Source organism: Verticillium nonalfalfae (genome assembly GCF_003724135.2).
Source record: "Verticillium nonalfalfae strain VnAa140/NRRL 66861 chromosome Unknown scaffold_29, whole genome shotgun sequence".
In the NCBI taxonomy this organism is placed as follows: domain Eukaryota; kingdom Fungi; phylum Ascomycota; class Sordariomycetes; order Glomerellales; family Plectosphaerellaceae; genus Verticillium; species Verticillium nonalfalfae.
In genome coordinates, this window is record NW_021167254.1 from 51824 (window position 1) to 69023 (window position 17200).

Genomic DNA, 17200 nt, shown 5'->3' on the forward strand with positions numbered 1-17200 from the left:
GGCGATGGCGGAGGGGAGGGCGAGCCGGCCCCTGGACAAATATGGCGAGATGCAGACGAGTGATGATGGCTCATGGCTGTGGCGGCCATCGGCGACGATTCTTTGGTGGAGGTGGGAATTTTGGTATTTTGGCAAGGCGGAGGATGGGGTCGTCCGTCAAGTGCGTGATTGGCGGGGCCCTGCAAGCCTGCCCGCCGCCGGCCTGCCGTCTCGCTTATCTGGACCCTGACGGGGCCGATAACGCGCTCACCGTCTACGTCTCTCTTACGGGAAGCAGCAATGGTGTCTGTCTTTCACAGAGGCAGCAACGGTGGTCTGTCTTTCTTCAATAGGCAGTAACAATTTTCTTCTCTTCTCAAAGAGGAAGCAGCAGTTGTCTTCTCTCCTCAAAGAGGAAGCAACAGTGGTCTTTCTTTCTCAAAGAGGCAGCAACAGTGGTCTTTCTTTCTCAAAGAGGCAGCAACAGTGGTCTGCATCTTTCTCACAGAGGCAGGCGTTCGATCGACAGCAGTGTTGGATACCTACGTTCCTAAGGTGCCTAAGGTAGGTGGTACCTTGGCACGATACTGAGGTGCCTTACCTTGGTCTCATAACTGATGCTCTCCTTTCATCCCACGAACACAACATGCTACATCACCCCGCATCGGGCCAGTGGTACACAACTCCCTGATCATCCATGTTGCCAATCTCATCCAGAATCGAAAACACCTCCTCCGACGATATCCCAATAGTGTCCATAAACTCCAGATTCGTCGTCGCCGCCGGCAGCGACGCCCACAGCATCGGCGTCTCCTCCGCCATGGCACTATCGCCAAGTCCCCTCTGCAGGCCCACGTCCTCCTCCACGCCAGCCACGGCCTCGAGCGTGGACCCTGCCGACGAGAGGGACCCTGCGATCGAGTCATCGAGACCCGGCAGCGTCAGCGTCAGCATCTGCAGGCCGCGTGCATCCGTGCGCGCGGCGAGCTCGCGGCAGAGATCCTCGAGCTGCGTGAGGTCCTCCTTGCGCGTCGCCGCGACCTTGTTGCCTTTGGCCATCATGTCGTCCATGATTGAGTGCGCCGCCTGGCTGTGCCCGCGGGCGTCCTCGGCCACGCTTGGGAAGAGGGCGTCGGCCATGGTCAGGTGGATCGCTGCGCTGTAGACGAACTCGAGGTCGAAGACGAGAAAGACCTCTGCGACTCCCGGGTTAGACTCGACAAGGACAAGCAGCAGACTTAGGGTTAACAGGCAGGCAGGGGGTGTGGGCGCACCGAGTAGATATTCCTCGTCTGTGAGAATTTGGAGCGTCTTGACGGCAGACTTGATCCCGGTCGAGATCAACGATGTCGTCGTGCTCAAAAATGGCTCCCAGTCCTTGTCGCCGTGTTCTGGGCTGTTGAGTCGGTCTTGGAGCACGAACAGCAGCAACGGACGCGTGGCGACCATGACGCACTGCTCAAGCATCAGCTTTCATGGATCTGATCTGAAAAGAAAAGAACACACCAGAGGACGGCGTGATCTGACCTGATGGTAAAGAAGAGAGATGTGCCATATGCCTTTTGGCATGGTATCGACTGAATTCTTAAACTTCTGGGCAATGACTTCCTCAATGTCTTGCGCATGTCCCGCCAAGGTTCGTAGTATGGACCCAGTCATCTCGAGAAAAGGCCCAAGCTGCGTCTGGTCGGTTTGGTAAATCGCTGTCTCGTCATCAGATTTCAAATAGTTTCACCGGGGCATCATACCCACGTACAAGACAGAATGTGCGACAGAAGCTGTGAGAGCTTGACCTGGAGGACCACGGCCGTGTCCTCTTGCGAGTTCTCGCCGGGGACACTCAGGTGCGTCGTGATGCCGCCGTCCTGGATGGACATGGGCAGCCCCAGCGACGTGGAGAACTGCCTGTCCATGATGTACAGCGTCCACCAGAGATTCCGGCAGCGCTTGACCATCTGCGCGCCCAGCTCCTTCTCAGGCAGCGGGGTGTGCAAGCCTTCAAGCTGCGCGATCCGAATGGCGTGGCCCAGCTGCCGCGTTTCAGTTGGATGAGACGAAAGCAGACAAAGACTCCTCACGGTAGACTTACATAGACGTGTGCAGACTCGCGATGGTCAATGGCGTAAAAGTACAGCCCCGCCAATGCCGTCAGCTCAATCGCCAGGATGCTATCTCTCCGGAACACAGCAGGGTCAGGCATCAGGGACATGGCGCGAGTGAAGTAGCAGGCGCCCAGGGGATCTTTGCTCGCTCTCGAGCGCGAGACGAACGCCTTTCCAAAAGCCAGCATCAGGAGATACTGGACAAACCAAAACTGATGCTGCGTTGCCACGGTTCGTGCCTCGCCGTCGTAAAACTCATTCATACGACTGAGAAAGCTCGCATCCTCAAAGAACCGATAGGCTCTGCCGAGATGGAACTTGACGGCGTTGAAGAGATAGATGGCGTAGTCCATGGACGGCAAGCCGGTCATGTCTGGCGCGTCGCTAGATGCCGGCTTCCAATGCAAGGGATAAATCTTTCCATCGTAGACATCAACACTGCCTTCTTCCGAGTCCGGATACAGCTTTTCCTTCATTAGAAACCGCAGCCGGACTGTGAAGGACCAAGTGGACCACGGTGCCAGCCAGACTATCCAAGGTTAGTCAGATTCCAAGTGGAAGGTATCCTCAAGGCTACTCACTCCAGCCTTGCCCGTTGGGATGCTTGTTCTTGATGATCTTGGAAGGCAAACTGAATCGTTGGGATGTCAGGCCTGCAGAGTCTAGCACAGAGACCAAGGGCCGTGGTGAAGGGGGCACTTCTTGTTCCTGTTCAGGTTTCGGGGTTTCCTGCAGGTGTCGCTCCGGGTGCGTCCTCCCTCGGACGAGAGCCGGAGTTTCGGTGAAGTCAAGGTCGTCATCGTCAACATCGAAGACTAGCTGACAGGCTTCTGCGATACGGCGACGACGTCTTGGGCCCCCTTCGGCGGCAAGCGCAGGAAAAACCTGACGCTGAGCATGGAATGGGGTGAACTGTGGCGGATGCGCAAGGGGGCTTCCAGATGGACTGAATGATACGCGAGACGGGATTCTTGGAGAAAGATCCTGGCGACTGGTATGGCTGTGCGAGCTGCAACTTTCGCTGGTCAGTGACTTTCGTTGCCGCTCCCAACCTCGATCCAATTGATGACCCTCTTGGTGCCCCCTTGGCGCGTTACGTTGCCTTTCCTTCCAGTTTGTGGGTTCGTCCAATTGCCTAGCTCTTTGTACACTGCCTCGAGGCTGGGCCCGTTCGCCAGCTTCGTGATGGCCAGGACTCGGGCTACCTCGATGTCCTCTGGCTTGCTGTCTCAACTCTTGCAGGAGCCTGTCCATGCCGTCAGGGTATCGCTCATCTCAGGCGAAAGCGCATCTGCGAGAAAAGAGGACTCGTCTTACCTTTCGGAAACCACAACCTTGTTGCCAGCCTCCGCAAAGTGGCAACGAGTGAAGCGCCGTATGCAGTTGTTGCATGGCACATCCCCCGAGCACTTGATTTTGCTTTGCCGACATGCGACGCATCTACAAATCCATCCTCAGTAACGACAAGAGTCTACTCTGTCCGAGATGGGGACCTCGTACGCATTTGCGGTTCTCCTTGTTTTGGGCTGTTGTCTTCGGGGAGCCTCTGGCGCCATGATGTATTGACTCAACGTCCCGTGTCTACCGCTCTAGTCTTGACGCTGGCCATATTTGACATCAAGGGACATGATGAAGTGGCAAACCGAAGCCTAGACCTGCCCAAAGCCTCTGTCCCGCGAACAACATTGGAATTTGTCATGGAAACTGGCCTCGGACGAGTCATTGGGTCCATGAGGCATCGTCCCCAGCAGCTGATCCAGTCTACGGGCCAGCGAGAGGTGCAGCTGTTCGGGGCACTCGAGCGCTGTCGCCGCCTTCCCCTCAATCTCCAGGGGGTCTTAAACAGAAGCGCACGGCGGAGGTCGAGCAAAGGCCGGTCATGTGCTCGGGAATTGGCAGAAGTACGCGCGAGCTGTTTGGGCATCGGCACAGACTGAGGACACCACCGACCTGTCAGATTTGGGCCCTGGAGATGGACTGCAAATCACATCGAATGTACAGAATGGAAGAATAGTTGGATTTTCCCTCCAAAGGCCTACAGCCCGTGACCACATCTAGGCAGCATTCGTAGTAGTCGCTCACGCTAAGAGTTGCGTTCATTTTGAGCATTCTATTCCGTCGAAAATGTGATCACGAGTTCAAGCTGATGGACGCGATAATGTGAAGGCTCCGCAGGTAGCATAGGGTGTGCATGCATCTTGAGGTTCCCCGCACAAACCGATGTAAGCGTCGGCATCCCATCCCGTCGTCAGTGCGGCACCATCCCGAGACGCCGGATGGAGACAATGAAGGCTTCACTGTAGCACCCAACTTCTCTGCGATTCGTTGCATCCCCGCGATTTTGCAGCAACCCTTGACAAGGATCGGGTTCTCAAGCCGTTGTGATACCGCAGCAATTGGGTTCAGGTCCAGCAGCAACGAAATGCAAAGCAATCGAAGTTCTACCTTATAGTAGCGCTCGAGATTCTTGCATGCTTGCGTGATTCGTTATCACTTGAATCACGATTCTGGAGACTAAACATCCAGCAGAAAGCACGCTACGAGCGTCTCAGCTCGTTATCTCCCACATCCCCCATCAGGTTGACTTTCTACGCCATGTTTGACCTCATCGTTGTTGGTGCCGGCCTCAGCGGCCTTCAAGCTGCCTATTCTGCGCAGCAAGCAGGCCTCTCAGTAGCCGTTATTGAGGCGCGCGACCGCGTCGGCGGCAAGACCTGGACTGTGCCTTTGGCTTCGGGACGTGGCGTCGCAGATCTCGGAGCTGCATGGATCAACGACCGACTGCAACCACGGATCTGGGCCTATGTGCAGAAATTCGGACTTCAAACTGTGAGGCAGCGTTTGGAAGGCAAGGCAATCATGCAGTCATCTGAATCCGAAAGAGTTGTGTATCCGTTTGGGATCACGCCAGAGGTAAGAGCTTATACGCGTGGAAGAACCACATATTTCAATCACTTTACATGTCATGAACTAGACTGACCCCGCCCAATGAGCGAAAAAGTTTACGGAAGATGAGAAGGTGAATCTGGAAAGGATCCGGGATCACATTCAGCGGGTGTCCCTAATTAAGGAACCCCCGAACTCACAGGACGACAACGTCACCCTCGATCAGTATGTGCGTGAGCTTGGCGCAGGTCCAAAGACGATCCAGATGGTCAACCTTTGGTCTCGCGTTATGCATGGCGTGGAATCATCCGAGCAGTCTGCTGCTTGGTTTATTGACTACTGTCGGCGTAACAAAGGTCTCCTGGCCGTGCGGGCTGATGATCAGACTGGAGGGAACCACATGCGAATTATATCTGGTAGGTGTTCATTGCAAAGACTTTCTGTCCCAGGGCTGACACCTGCTGTTAGGAACTCAAGAGATCTCAAAGGGGATCGCAGACCTTATCGGCGCGGGGAGAATCTTCCTCTCAAGTCCTGTTGCGGCGATTGAGGACAAAGTGTCCAAAGTTGAAATCACAACGCGGGATGGGAAGGTTTTCACGGGATCCAGATGCATCATCTCCCTGCCAAGCACCATGTACAGCGACATGAACATCTCACCCCCACTACCACCTCAAGCTCGTCATCTGTATGAGGCCACCAAGCTAGGCCATTACAACAAGGCGATTGTGTGCTATGACAAACCGTGGTGGAGAGATCTTGGGTTCAACGGTTTCGCCATGAGTTTCGTTGGCCCTGCGGTCGTGATCCGAGACACCAGCGTCGATGAGAAAGAGTGCTATGCCTTGACCTGTTTCGTCAACGGGCGAGAGGGAGAGAAGTGGTCAAAGCTGCATGACCACGAGCGCAGGCGGGTTATACTCCAACAGCTTGCTATTCTTTACAATGTTGGGCCTGAGTCGGAAGTGTTCCGACCTATCGAGTTCTTTGTTCAGATATGGAAGCATGAGGAGTACAGCAAAGGGGCGCTTGCTCCCATCACTCATCTAGGTCACTACACCAGGTTTCAGTCAGTCTATGGCAAGCCGGTAGGCAACCTGCATTTCGTAGGGACTGAGTACTCCAACGAGTGGAAGGGATATATGGAGGGGGCACTATGCTCAGGAGAAACAGGGGCCCGGCAGGTCTTGGAAGCCTTGCGGAGTGGGTGGGGTCTTAAAGGCAGTATTATTTCAAAGCTGTAGGCTCTTCTAATTGACTCATATGAATAGTTTCTTGGGATCTCGTGAGGTATATGCCGAATCTATGGGTAGTAGCATGAAGAAAGAGTTGGAGCAGACTCACATTCCAATGATGATACATTTCGCAAGCTCCTTGTGCCCGCGCAAGTGATGCAAAGAGACAAGACACATCACGACCAAATTTCGCTTGATAATCAAAGAAAACCGTAGAGAAACCTGATGCTGCGATCGAGTAGTTACTGGGGTAAGGTACTGCCAAAGCTGAATCTGCAGTCTGATCATCTTTTCCAAGGAACCGTGGTTTGGGGTCTCTGTTTGTTCCATATGAGATTTAATTGGCTGGTTTCTGTCTCGGATATTCTGTTGCGTATGCTGCACACAACCTACGTAGCGGTGTAGCTGCACATGCCGGAGGCCGACCACCTTCGCATAAGGTGTCCCTGATCTGGTTTTCCAGGTGGCCCAGGCTCAATAGACTGAAGACATAAATCCGTCCACCCATCGTCCGTGGACAATTATGGACATAAATCTGCATCTGCCAGAAGTTTAGTGTACGGTTCCTCGCTTTTTCAAAACCTACCTTGAGCATCCTATACGTGGCGCTGGCTGAACCAGCTATTTCTCTCGGCATGGATCAAACTCCGGAGCAGGCCCTGAAAGAGGGGATGAAGAGGTGCGGACAATTGTTCAACAAAGACTACAGCCACCGAATTCATATTGACTGATGGCGGCATCGCTCACAGGCTCCGCATTAGCGGTGACTACAGTGACATAACCATAATCTGTGGTGATACTGAGTATCAAGTCCACAAAGCTATCGTCTGTCCGCGCTCGAAATACTTCGATGCCATGTTCTCGCATGCTATGCAGGTTCGTCTGAATGCCTCGGAAATGGGCTCAAATCTTGCAGTGCATTGAGCTCATGTCAGAACTGACTCCATACAGGAGAAAGATACGTCTCGAGTCGATTTATCCGATCAAAATCCTTTCGCAGTCAGCGCATTGATCAAGTTTCTATATGAGCTCGATTACGAAGCGCGCCACACTGCGGCGGTACATTTGAAGGGTGCTGAGCTACATTCAGCGTTGGAGGTAGACAGTGAGCCTGATGAAGAACCGATATTCAGCTCATGGAACAATCAAAGCCGTTCCAAGAAGCAGAAATCAGCTTTAAATTCTAAAAGCGAGGCGCCCCTTAGTGCCCCTTTTACTGAGGAGAGTCTCAGTGTGGCACAGGCTCTACAAGGGGAAACCAACCTTCTTGATCACTGCAATGTCTATGCTTTGGCAGAATACTGCCAGATAATAGAGCTGAAAGGGCCTGGCTGCATCAAAGTTCCGCTCCGAAGCTCAGAAACACTGGATGCACCCCGACTTCTTCGAGGCAATTCAAGACGTTTACCGCACCTCGGCACGCAATGACCGCCTCCTACGCGACATTGTCGTGGACGTCTTGTATGAGCATAAGGGGCTCTTAGATCGATATGAGTATCAAGAAATTATCAGCCAGCTTGATGTATCTTTCGAGCTGCTCATGAAAGTCCGCCAGAGGAAGCAATGGGGTTAGGCGAATCAGGGATGATAAATTAACCTTCTCAATTTGACAGTCAACTTGGATGAAGAGTCAACGGGTCACTCAGCAATCCTTGACTCGTTCTTCTGGCATGCTATTGAGGAAGCTTACAGTGCTCAGCTTTCTTGGAAGTCACTTAGCTAAGTAGTTACACAAGCAAAACCTGCCCGGTTATAGAGGGTTCTGTACCTTGGCTTTCGACCTCTATGCTATCATGTGAATGCACATCGCCTACTTGGTTACATGAGTGATCGTTCGAGAAGCCTCTTTAACAAGAGTACCCATTTTTGAAATTTAGCGCCTTCAGCCGTGATCCGCGACTGGTGCTGTGGCTGCACAAATGTAGATGTGTGCTGAGGCGTGTGATCGGCTCGGGATGTGAAGCCGACAAGCGTCTTGCCGACCAGATAGCTAATAGCGCCACATTGACCACTCTTAACACAGACATTCTTGATCACAAAGCGCAAGTCAGCCATCATCTGACATGGAAAGTTCTGATACAATTCAATTACTTCGTCACATCAAGAGAAAAAACTCGTCGAGCGGAATGGCAGCCGACTTCGCTACAACATTGGAAAACCCAAGTCTTTTCGTTGGAAAATCTTTCATCGACGGACATTGGATCTTTTCTGAACCATGCAAAACATTCAAAGTCCAGAATCCTGCCACGGACGAAGTCATTGGGACATGTCCAGAGTCGACCGTCGACGACTTACGCGATGCAATCGACGCCGCTTCCGCCGCATTCCCGCTATGGAGGGCTCAATCTGGGCGTGCCCGAGGGCGCATTCTGCGCCGTCTCGGCGACCTCATCACCGAAAACAAGGTCGACATCGGCAGGATCATTACTGCCGAGAACGGGAAGGCCAGGGCCGATGCCGAGGGTGAAGCTCTTTTCTCAGCCAGCTTCTTTGAGTGGTTCTCCGAAGAAGCTCCCAGGAGTCATGGAGATATCGTCCCGCACATGAATCCTCAGGGAAGAATTCAAATATTGAAACAGCCCATCGGAGTCTGCGGTCTTATCACACCTTGGAACTTCCCCATGGCGATGGGTGCACGCAAGATAGCGGCGGCTCTTGCCGCTGGTTGTACCGTGGTACTCAAATCCGATGGCCTTACGCCATTCTCTTCCAATGCCCTGGGTGTCTTGGGGGAGATGGCGGGCATTCCCAAGGGAGTCCTCAATATTGTCACCGCGCTTGACAACACCCCGCAGCTTGGCCTCGCCCTGTGTGAAAGCACCACCGTCCAAAAGATTTCCTTCACGGGGTCAACCAGAGTCGGCAAGCTTCTCATGAAGCAGTCCAGCAGTACGCTCAAGAAGTTGAGTCTCGAGCTGGGGGGGAACGCCCCTTTCATTGTTTTCGACGATGCGGACCTAGAAACGGCTGTGTCCAGCGCTATCGTCAGCAAATTCAAAGTCTCGGGTCAGACCTGCGTATGCGCCAACAGATTCTACGTTCAAGACGGTATCTACCAACGTTTCAGCGAGCGTCTTGTCAAGGAGGTCAAGAAGTTCAAGGTCGGGAACGGCAGTATCGAAGCTGTCACTCACGGGCCACTTACGACAAGCGTTGCCAAGGTAGAAGAACACGTAAAGGACGCTCTGAGAAAAAACGCAAAGCTTCTTCTCGGAGGGCATCGTCTACCCGAGCTTGGGTCTAGGTTCTTCGAGCCGACCATTCTTGGCAATGTCGATGACACAATGGCCGTCATGCACGACGAGACATTTGGTCCATTGGCGGCGTTGACCAGGTTTAACAACGAGGAAGAGGTGATCGCGAGGGCGAACTCAACGGAAGTTGGACTTGCTTCGTACCTCATGACCGCTGATCTCAGCCGATCTATACGTGTATCAGAGAGGCTGGAATGCGGAATGGTAGCTCTGAACACGGGTGTTATTTCGGACCCCGCAGCACCGTAAGTTTTTCCCTAGCCCTCGAAAGAAATAGAGGACTAATAATCGAAAGCTTTGGGGGTGTCAAGCAGTCTGGGTTTGGCCGTGAAGGAAGTCGATACGGCATGGATGACTACATGGTTTCTAAAACCATTGTTACGGGTGGTATAGTCACAAAATACAGTGCCCACTTGTAGGGAAACTGGCATTGCGGGCTCAGGCCATGGCCGATAATTGAGGTTGTTAGCTGTACTTATGGATGAGTTTGTACGTTAGTCGCGACCAAAGACGCGGCATTATCAAACTTCTGGGCCAGTAGTCATTCAAAGCACTACTTCATCTCACCATCCACGTCTCGAAGTCTTGGTTGAGTATGAGCACATCTATATGATCCTGAGTTTATTTGATTGTCTTCTAAATCTTGTTCGAAATGTTGCCTTTTCTAGACCAACCGACTTTCAGAAAAGTTAATCAACGGCGTTGCGAGCATATGTTGTCGTGAAGTTGGGTACATCCTTGATACCTTGGGTGAACACGACCATACGGCAAGCATTCGTCTCCCTTCTCTATCCAAACATACCCATAGTACACTTGACATGGATCGGTATCGGTAGCCGAGGTCTTGCTGCTAAACCTTCCGGGCTACGACATAGATGAAGCCGATGCCGAGCCGAAGCTGATCAATTGCTATGGCGACCCGAGAACCGAATTTTATGACATTGATGAGAGTGCCGAACGCGACTACTTCGGAGTCGGCGGCACTGGTCATCGGCTTTGTTGGTTTTCTCAGTGCCATGCTCATCTTATTGATTTGAGCACCTCACACTTACAAAGGCTGTCTGGCGAAGTTTCCATAGGTGTCGGTGCGAGATCCCGAGGGCCTCAAACTGCTTTTTACGCAGGGCGGGATTCGGAAAACTAAAGGCGACACTCTACTTCAAGACTCAAAAATGCGATCCTAAAAGGTTATAACGATTGAGGCAATCCAGCGTGGGTGGCCAAAATAGGTCGAGATACTTCTGCATCATTTAAGGTCTTTCAATCATATACGCCAGGTGAACAGTCGCCAGTTGAACAGTAGCTTCCCATTATGCCTATGATCTTGGAGAATATGCCCGAGGGCAACTTTCCCGCTCGAGATCCTCATCAGCCTCCCGAAGTAGTGGGCTCACAGACAAAAAGGGCAACTCGACCAACAACTTCATTGCCGCAGGCTATGATTGACGGGGCAAAAGTCCCGAAACGGGAGAGATTCAACCCAGCAAAGCATTTGGCGTACCAGCGCCCAGAGAGGATCGTCAGCATGAAAGATATTGGCCTAGAGGGCGCAGGGATCTCTGCCACTGCAATCTCTGAACCCTTCCCTCTTTTCACGCGAGAGGCCATTGCCCAGATGCGGGCCGAAATCTTCAGCAAGGACAGCCTCGAGAATTGCCAATACAGCTCATCCTTCTGCAAGAACATGATTCGCGCGATGGGGCCAGCGTACGTAAGATCAATCATCAGCGCATGGTTCGATGGCTAATCTCGCACTTACAGCATCGCACCTTTCATCTACGATGCGTGGAACTCGCCGGAGGTCCTGAGCGGAATATCTGAAGTTGCAGGGATCGAGATTGTGCCAGTCTTCGACATTGACATTGGCAACGTCAATATTTCCTTCGATGATCAAACCGGCACGACAACTGGGGACGAGACGGCTGCGGAACAGGTTCCAGCTTTCGCATGGCACTATGATAGCTTTCCATTTGTCTGCGTGACTATGCTCTCAGATTGCGAGGGTATGATTGGTGGCGAGACTGCAATTCGCACACAGAGTGGCGAAGTGATGAAGCTACGTGGACCTGCCATGGTAGGAATGCCCTCACGAATTCTGTTCAAAGTTCGATTCGTGGCTAACCCTTACTTCTCAGGGCACTGCCATTGTCCTTCAAGGTCGTTACATTGAGCACCAGGCCCTCAAGGCATTCGGTGGATCTGAGCGCATCACCATGGTCACATCCTTCCGCGCCAGGTCCCCTTTCGTAAAGGACGAATCGGTGTTGACAGGAGTCCGTGGTATCAGTAACGTGTCTGATCTTTACACTCAGTATACAGAATATCGCCTGGAGATACTGGAGGACCGTATCCGCGCCAAACGCAAAAGCGAGAACTATCGAGCGGCGTCAAAGCGATCTTTCGATGTTGACGAAATTCGGGTCTGGCTTGAGACTCAGCGTCAGTTTATTGATGCCATGCTAGTGGAGATTTATGAAGTGGAAGACGGAGAAGAGGAGTAAGTGGTCGACTGTGTAAATTGGGTTGGGCAAAACGTGTTAGTTGATATGCCATTGGGAGCATGTGTGTTCACAAGTCCCGCTTCAGAAACTCCAACTGGACGTCCCATTGCAGGCGCGGCTGCATGAGAGGGCTCGACAAACCGATATCACTATAAGTTGCGCGTTGTAGCGTTTGATCTACTGAATGGCCTTTGAATTTTGATCCTCGTCACCCCCGCGTCGAGACGCAAATTGAACTATGATGCCCGGAACCTAGCCGGACAAGAGCCCCACAAGTGGCCGACCTCGGCACGCGTGTTCGAGTGGGTCCCGACTACTTCAGCTCCGAGTTCAGTCGTTCATATTCTCTCATGAAGGGGAGTTCTGAGGAATCGAGTGTTGTTGTACCATCTCACGCTAGCAACTTTCATACTCGGTCGATATTGACAACCATGAAAAATCACAGCGATATGTGTTGGGTGTTGTTACATTGCGGAACACAGTCAATTTAGATCGCGCTCTGTGCTTTCTTGTTACCCACTTGAGTTTCTCTAGGATCAATTTTCACAGTCGGACTTTTTGACATTTGCGAGGACCCTAACGCCGCCGACGCTCGCTCTGTATATCTCGCCGAAGGTACAAGAATCCACCGGGGAACTACGCTCGAAAGGCACCGCCGAGTCTGCCATAAGGCGTCTATCACCAGGGTACCCGTACAAAAGATCCATTCTATTACCGGGATGATGCGTCAATTAAACGTCATGAAGATAGGCTGGGCGCTTCTCTCCAGCCATTTTGGCCCTGAAAGGCGTCGGAGGGAGTATCTGTATTTGAGCAGGTGAAGATCTGTGCCCAAGTCGAGTTGCCTCACTTTCTCACACTTTTTGTGCCGGAGGACTGTTGAGGAGGATTAAGATGGGATCAAAGGCCTCGAAGCAGGGGGCCGGTTTATGTATCACGAATCGGAACTAGACTTGCTCTCGTTCCCAGGTTCAATCGCCGGTTCCCAGGCCCAACGCCCAAAGCACCCAGCCATGTCGATACACTCGGAAAATGTACGGTATGCTTCGAAAGATCTCTTTGACCTCCTTATTTTGCGAAATCCTCTTCGCCAAGAGTTTCTGGCTCAAAGCCAGCCGGCAGCTTCAGCTCCTTCAAGAACGAGAAAGGCCAGAATGATTTACCTCGCACTATCTTCGTCAACGAAGTCTTCAAGGAGAACGCATCCAATGAACCAGTCTTTCACCAAACGACCATGATTGCTTAGCGCGTTGGCCGGTTCTATCAAGCGGCGGTGCTGACGCGGGTTGACAAGATAGACAAAAAGGCTATCAACGAGAGCCTCGAACTCATTCTCATTCTGCCCAAGAAAATATGCCCGGCAGATGAGCCTGGACTTACCTGCAACCCAGGGCTGTATATCAAGACACCGCAGCTGAGCACGTATTCACCCGATGGCGAGAGTGCCATTGCGTTGTAGACTCTCCACGAAGCCAAAATCTACGAGATTCTGCGGAAGAAACCCCATCCTGCGCTGGGAACGTGCCTCGGCTGCGTGGTGAGCGACGATGGACTCATTACAGGGCTCGAGCTCGTGCGCTACGAGAAGACGCTGTTCCAGCGGGCGCACGATCCGGCATTTTACGAGAACGACACGCGGGTCAAAACGATGAAGACTGTGAAAGAGGCCATATGCCACCTGCACAACCTCGGCCTGGCTCACAACGACCTCAGCCCCCTCAATATCATGTTTGTGTGGGGAAGCAGCGACGAGCCTGTCGCGCTGGACTTTGATACATGTCATCCGGAAGGGGCGAAGCTCACTCAAGGAGGAATCGTAATGAACTGGGAGGGGGCGTCGAGCAAACATTCTGATATGCCCTCTTTTGAATGTTGTCATTCAGGCACTGTACTATCTCGAATGGCTCTCGAGACAGCAACAGGCTTTGAGGCGATGAATTGATGATTGCAGTTTCATATGTCGAACAGCCGGCATCTTGACACCTACCCTTGCATTGAGTTCATGAGTCCCCTTTCCACGAAGGTTGTCAATGAGGGCATTGCCAAGAAGGCTCGGAGCTGTTGCGGAGGGACCCTGGAGAACCCACCTCATGCCAATTTTCTACTCTGCCTTCAGTGCATTTTCCATCCAGGCAATGTCAGGAGGCTCCCCAGAGCTGGATTCAGGACAGAGCTACCAAAGAGGAGACTCATCACAGTGTCCGAAGTTCGGTGGCTCGTTGCCGGGAGTTGCAGCCCAAGCGTCGGCTGCGAAGTCGAGACGATTCTTTTCAGGTCTTTTCTCGCATTGACTTTTTCTGCTTCGTACTACGAGGTACACCATTGACTTCCTTCCATTGTCAGGACAATGCGCCACGAGTCTCGTCTTATTACTTGCTTAGCCAGGTTCAGAAATCAGAATGCTATGAACCGTTGTGGCGAATATGACCGCTGTGCGGCAGACAGGAAGTGACTGTTTGTCATTTTGATTTGAAATCCCCATGCGCTCATGCATAGTCTGTTCGTTTCATTATCGGCACGACGAGGATGTAGTCTTCCTGTGAGATCAAAACTGTACACGGCACTGGCACAGTGCTTGTTCAAGGCCGAACTTTCCTTGACCTTGTTATAGTGCCCACAGAAATGAGAGCCAGATGCAAAAGGAGGGTTTCATTCCCTACCGGCAGATGAAGAACACGAGCTCAAGCCCACGATAGCAATGCCCGAACAATGCTCGCCCTTCATTATGAGCAGGGCGCGATTAGATCGTCGCGCGTCATGCTCCACCCCAAAACACACACTCCGGCACCCATGTAGCTCAGGGGTTTATTTCCCCCTACAGCTAAGCTGTCCCAACAAACGACGAGCCTCCGGGACCTGAAAGAGTGGTCCGAGTCAGCCGCCTCCCTGTCAATGGGGCCATCACGATCCCCGACGTCCGGGAAAGCAGGAACATCACATGACGAAGACCAGGCGCGGACTACCCGGCTCTCATCACATTCAGGGCAAGAGGATCTCCTTAGCGCGAGCCGAGGCCCCGGGCCGCTCACACCTCGTCTTGCGCTGACGACCTGCTTCGGCGTCCGAGTGTGGCCGATATGTTTTGCTGAGAAGCCCGAGCGGAAAAGGACGGGCTGGCATTCTTCTTTAGTCTGAGATGCTCCTCTCGGAGGATGGACTAGATTTCCGTTGGGATGAATGAAGCAAGCTGCGAGGAAGACACGGAGGGAGCAAGGCTCGGAAATCGAAGGTAGGCACCGAGATGAGCCCAAGGAACGAAAGGTTTCTGCCTCGCTTCTTCAGTTGCTCGGCGAATCGACGCAAGTGGCTTGGGATTGTTCTGCCTGCGTGTCTCCCTGTCTCTCCTGATCGCCGTCCTTCATGCCGAAACGAGACAAGGGCCCAGTAGACGAGGAACACGAGAAAACATGGAACTCGAGGGGGCGACGCGTCGTTGGGTCAAGGAAATGAAAGAAGGACTAGGATCCGGGGCGAGGAGAACCGACGAACCGGAATGCGTCGTCGACCGTCCGCGCCCGTTTCATCAGATAAAAAAAATAGCGAGAGGCGCGAGGCCAGGGGGCGACAGGGGGGCAATAGAGTTATCAGATCAAAGGCTGGTGGGTGTGTGGGACGGATGCTCGCCTTGGGGTGTGCCGCGGCAGGAGGAGAACGAAGAGTGAGTGGAGATGACGAGGAAAGGAGGCGGCGTCAGGCATAGAGACAGGCATAGAGACAGGCATAGAGACAGGCATAGAGACAGGCATTGAGGCAGGCATGCTCGGTGGGCTGGCCGGTTTCGGAGGACATGTCGTTATTTGTGACCGATTAGATGTGATTGATTTGATGAGATGAGATTGATAAGATTATCCCATGGCACGGCACACGGTGCAGCAGCGTCCGAATAGAAGGCCCTCAGGCGTTCTGGGCGTCTGTGAGTCGCAGGGGGCGCACAACACGGTATGAGTGGCTGGAATGATGGGGTGGATCGCCGTGGCTACCCGCATGCTGTCTCACCTGCTCTGCAATTGTTCTTGCTTGGCGAGAGGCTACATGTACAGGTAGAGGTAGGCTGCTCTGGCTCTGGAGCTATGGAGCCGTGGTCCTTCAGGCTTCGGAGGCGTACCACCACCCACTTTCTTTGTCTTACCGACAGAGCAGTCTGTGGCCCACGACCCTCTGATGGCGCAGCGGTGATCACCATCATGGCTGGTATTGCTTCGATGCGGGACGAAGATTCAGCTGAACACCACCCAGGCCAACCCCATCCAGGCCAGCCCCAATCTCCCCGACTTGTTCTGCACTCATTCATGACAACGAAACGATGCATGTGCCCTCGGCTTGGCGCATCGGGCCAGCTCGGTTCGGCGGCGCGAACTGGGGCCGGGACTGTACCGGGACTGGACCGCGGGGCAGTGCTAGGCCCTGTGAGGCCTGGGAAACCTGCTGCGCTCCCTGCCAGGATTTCATTCTGCTGCATTGCCGGGGAGGGCCACGAATCCACCGCATCCTGGCCTGGCTCTCCACCCCTGCCTTGTTGGGTGCGCACGTTATCTCGATTCGGTTGGGAAGCGGAGAGCCTTCATCATCGAAGCAGGAGAAGAGAGGCCTGAGGGGACGGAGAAGCAAACGAAAGGTGGGTGATCGGCATCGAATCGAGCAGAAAAAAAATATGAATTACACAAGGGGGGCGGAAATTGGCGTCGCCTGTTGTCGGGTCACGTCTGGGCTGAGAGTGGTCAGGTAGGTTGAGTGGCCTGACGCAAACGCCTTGCCCGTCCAGCCAGGGTGAACCCTTTTTTGGGGGGGTGGGTGGTTTGGGCTTATCTGATGCGCGACCATCTGATAATGCCCAGTTTGCTTTTTGGCATGGGGGGGTAAGGCATTGTGGTTTTCCGCGCGACAACCCGTCCGGGAATGCACTCGCGAGTTGGGCATCTCCTATCACGGAACCAACAAGGAAGGGCTGCAAGCCATTAGGGAATTGTGGAGGAAAGGGTCCGCGAATCGCTGGCTGCGCGCAATCGCACGCGCAATGGTGCAATGTACCTATGCACGAGCGATGCTGTGTCCCTCTCGCCGCTGCCCCCCCCCCACAATATCGAGTGTAATCGAAGGCAAAAGAGACGCCTGAGAGAGGGCCCTCTGGTGGATCACGATGAGGGGGCGTGGGTGAAGGGGACCGAGAGGGAGAATAGACACTGAGAGACGAAGGACAAGCGACAGCCCCTCGACTTGTCGACAAGCCGAGCCTATTTGCCTGG

General features: G+C 53.2%; 5 protein-coding genes across 5 annotated transcripts; 4 read left to right on the forward strand and 1 right to left on the reverse strand.

Annotated features, from left to right (window-relative positions):
- Positions 1–633: 633 nt before the first annotated feature.
- D7B24_004883 (uncharacterized protein) lies at positions 634–3637 on the reverse strand (the record flags this gene model as incomplete). The annotated part of the gene is made up of 6 exons (XM_028639048.1): positions 634–1388; positions 1736–2009; positions 2069–2610; positions 2663–3327; positions 3399–3521; positions 3582–3637. The coding sequence occupies 6 exons, from the start codon at positions 3635–3637 to the stop codon at positions 634–636; spliced, it is 2415 nt and encodes an 804-aa protein (XP_028496402.1).
- A 1039-nt stretch (positions 3638–4676) lies between these two features.
- Positions 4677–7126, forward strand: D7B24_004884 (uncharacterized protein; the record flags this gene model as incomplete). The annotated part of the gene is made up of 4 exons (XM_028639049.1): positions 4677–4994; positions 5083–5383; positions 5436–6036; positions 6952–7126. The coding sequence occupies 4 exons, from the start codon at positions 4677–4679 to the stop codon at positions 7124–7126; spliced, it is 1395 nt and encodes a 464-aa protein (XP_028496403.1).
- A 1202-nt stretch (positions 7127–8328) lies between these two features.
- D7B24_004885 (uncharacterized protein) lies at positions 8329–9875 on the forward strand (the record flags this gene model as incomplete). Its single annotated transcript, XM_028639050.1, has 2 exons — positions 8329–9701; positions 9752–9875. 2 exons carry the CDS (start codon positions 8329–8331, stop codon positions 9873–9875), a joined length of 1497 nt encoding a protein of 498 aa, XP_028496404.1.
- Positions 9876–10894: 1019 nt separating this feature from the next.
- Positions 10895–11957, forward strand: D7B24_004886 (uncharacterized protein; the record flags this gene model as incomplete). The annotated part of the gene is made up of 3 exons (XM_028639051.1): positions 10895–11163; positions 11218–11530; positions 11592–11957. 3 exons carry the CDS (start codon positions 10895–10897, stop codon positions 11955–11957), a joined length of 948 nt encoding a protein of 315 aa, XP_028496405.1.
- A 1013-nt stretch (positions 11958–12970) lies between these two features.
- On the forward strand, positions 12971–13899 carry D7B24_004887 (uncharacterized protein; the record flags this gene model as incomplete). Its single annotated transcript, XM_028639052.1, has 3 exons — positions 12971–12996; positions 13053–13173; positions 13417–13899. The coding sequence occupies 3 exons, from the start codon at positions 12971–12973 to the stop codon at positions 13897–13899; spliced, it is 630 nt and encodes a 209-aa protein (XP_028496406.1).
- Between the last annotated feature and the right edge of the window lie 3301 nt (positions 13900–17200).